Source organism: Sinocyclocheilus anshuiensis, unplaced genomic scaffold (assembly GCF_001515605.1).
Source record: "Sinocyclocheilus anshuiensis isolate Anshui unplaced genomic scaffold, SAMN03320099.WGS_v1.1 scaffold447, whole genome shotgun sequence".
Taxonomy (NCBI): domain Eukaryota; kingdom Metazoa; phylum Chordata; class Actinopteri; order Cypriniformes; family Cyprinidae; genus Sinocyclocheilus; species Sinocyclocheilus anshuiensis.
The window spans coordinates 557573-560231 of record NW_015552615.1 but is presented as its reverse complement, the minus strand read 5'-3'; the positions used below and the strand labels follow the sequence as shown (position 1 = coordinate 560231).

The following is a 2659-nucleotide window of genomic DNA, read 5'->3' as shown; positions in this document are numbered from 1 at the left end:
GTGATGTATGTGTGTGTGTGTGTGTGTGTGTGTGTGTGTGTGTGTGTGTGTGTTTCTGCACCTCTGTGTTCTCAGCCAGATTGTTGAGGGGCTAGCGAGACTCATTTCAAATTAGCAGATGGCTCGTCTAAGAGCACACATTTCATGAACACACACGCTTATCTAGAAGATTTACACGTGACATCTTCATCTTGTGTTACTTAATCTCATTTGTGACGCTTCACATGACGCCGTTGTGAAGTACATACACCTCATGTGTGGGTCTCATCTGCTCATTGTCTTCAAAGATTTAATATAAGAAGTAATTTCAGAAATAAATATGTAAATTATAACTTGCAGTGAATAATACTGCAGTGTAATTATCTCCTGTGGAGGGAGTGTGTGCACTCACCCGCTTTAATAGATGGTGTGTTTCCCTTATAAAGAAGTAAAAACATCTTTAAAAGTCTGGGATTGGTAAGATTTTTAAAATGTTTTCGAAATAAGTATCTTATTGCTTATCAAGGCTACATTTATTTGATCGAAAATACAGTGAGAACAGTAATATTGTGAAATATTCATATTTAAAATAAGTTTTCTATGTGAATATATTGTAAAATTTAATTTATTGCTGTGATCAAAGCTGAATTTTCAGCATCATTACTCCAGTCTTCAGTGTCATATTAGATGATGCTTAACAGTAAGGAGTAGTTCACCCAAAAATGAAGAAGCTGAAAATGTGCTCACCCTCAGGCCATCCAAGATGAAGATGAGTTTGTTGCTTCATCAGGTTTGGAGAAATGTAGCAATGCATCAGTGTCTCAGCAATGGATGCTCTGCAAGTGAATGGGTGCCGTCAGAATGAGAGTCCAAACAGCTGATAAAAACATCACAATAATCCACACCACTCCAGTCCATCAGTTAACATCTGGAGAAGACAAATGTTATGTGATTGAAAAAAATCCATCATTAAGAGGTTTTTTAACTTCAAGCCATTGCTTCTGGTTAAAATATGAGTCCACAATCCATAATAACGCTTAAAAACTCATCTTGTCTGAATCAGGAGAGAAATCTGCGCCGATCAAGCACCGCTTACAAGCCAAAACAGCTCTGAACAAATATGTGGCTGGATTTTGATGTGAGAGACTACAGGAGATTAACTTTTTCACTGGAGGAAGCGTTATTATGGATTATGAACTCGTATTTTAGCCAAAAGCGATGGTTCAAAGTTAAAAATGTCTTAATGATAGATTTGTTTCTTACAAACACTCAAGATGTTAACTGATGGACTGGAGTGCTGTGGATTACTTGTGGATTATTGTGATGTTTTTATCAGCTGTTTGGACTCTCATTCTGACGGCACCCATTCACTGCAGAGCATCCATTGATGAGACACTGATGCAATGCTACATTTCTCCAAATCTGACGAAGACACAAACAAATCTTTCACATTTTCATTTCTGGGTGAACTAGATGTACCTCAGAACTCAACTAAGTCTCTCGAGTGCTGAAAGAGCTGGCTGTTTTCCTCTGGAGGATGTAGTTGATTATATCATCTCATAATGTGAGCTGGATTGTTTCTCCTGACGTCTGTCGTCTCTCTCTGCAGTTATTTGCAGTCTGACACCAGTAAGATGTTCCAGCGCTGCATCATAGACATGCTGGAGGATCCAGAGATCGTCTCCACGATGCTCATGCCAGGTAAGAGCGTGCGTCATTTATTAGTTTGGTTGTTTAAAGCCGAATGCGTCTGTCTCAGCCTGTAGGCAGAAGGAATTAAACACGAACCCTGGAGCCGAAAGCACTGGCTGGTGATCTTTAATGAGAAGTTATGATGCTTCATCTCTCTAATATCTACCTGTTTGTTTCTCACAGCGTCCTGGTGGATCATGACAAACAACTAACAGCAGCAAGAAAACACCCTTCACCGCCCACCGCTGAACCCCGATCTGAAACATCACCCCAGTGTGTCTTTGAATTAATAACTAGACCTAAAAAAAAATCAGATGAATCATCTGTACGCGTGACACACACACACACACCGTTTTTGTGTTGCATTTTATAGAGTAACATCTGATGTCCGATAGTTCACTGAAAACAAAACACGTTACACAGGGTTGTGCATCATTCAGAACTGAATTCAGATGCTTTTACATTCCAGTTCAATTTTCTTTTAAATTTGAATTAAATTTGCAAACAGGCAGCAGAAATGTTTACATTCAGAGAACATTTAAAGAAATTCATATAGATGCGGTAGAAGTATTTTAAATAATTTATTTCATTATTTTATTATATTTAATTCTTGAGTTGTTTAAATTTTGAACTCAGAGAAACTTTAAAGAAATCCATATAAATGTTGTAAAAGTATTCTAAATAATTGATTTCATTATTTTATTATAGTTAATTATTGAGTTATTTAAATTGAATTAAAATGAAATCTATTTATTTTATTTTATCATTTATTTTCATTCTTCTTAGGCTACATTTCCTTTTCTGGGCTATAGTGGATGAACACTTAATTTCACTGAATATATAATATCTGAAGATTCATTTTTTTGATGCTAATGTTTATTTTTTATTATTTTTAAAATATTTAAGAATTATTTTTAATTTGTCTGATGGACAATTTTGTGATACATTTTTTAATTGTTTAGAAAATTTTAACTCAGTTTAGCAAAAT

General features: G+C 35.6%; 1 protein-coding gene across 2 annotated transcripts in view; it reads left to right on the top strand.

The window, feature by feature from the left end:
- Positions 1-2223, top strand: part of LOC107666033 (N-terminal EF-hand calcium-binding protein 1-like) — a 48829-nt gene extending 46606 nt beyond the window's left edge. For both annotated transcript variants that reach the window (XM_016457125.1, XM_016457124.1), the window contains exons 12-13: positions 1589-1680; positions 1855-2223. In XM_016457125.1, coding sequence (XP_016312611.1) covers positions 1589-1680; positions 1855-1883 — 121 coding nt within the window. In that variant the 3' untranslated portion in view covers positions 1884-2223. The remainder of the gene's footprint in view (positions 1-1588; positions 1681-1854) is intronic.
- The last annotated feature ends 436 nt before the right edge of the window (positions 2224-2659 follow it).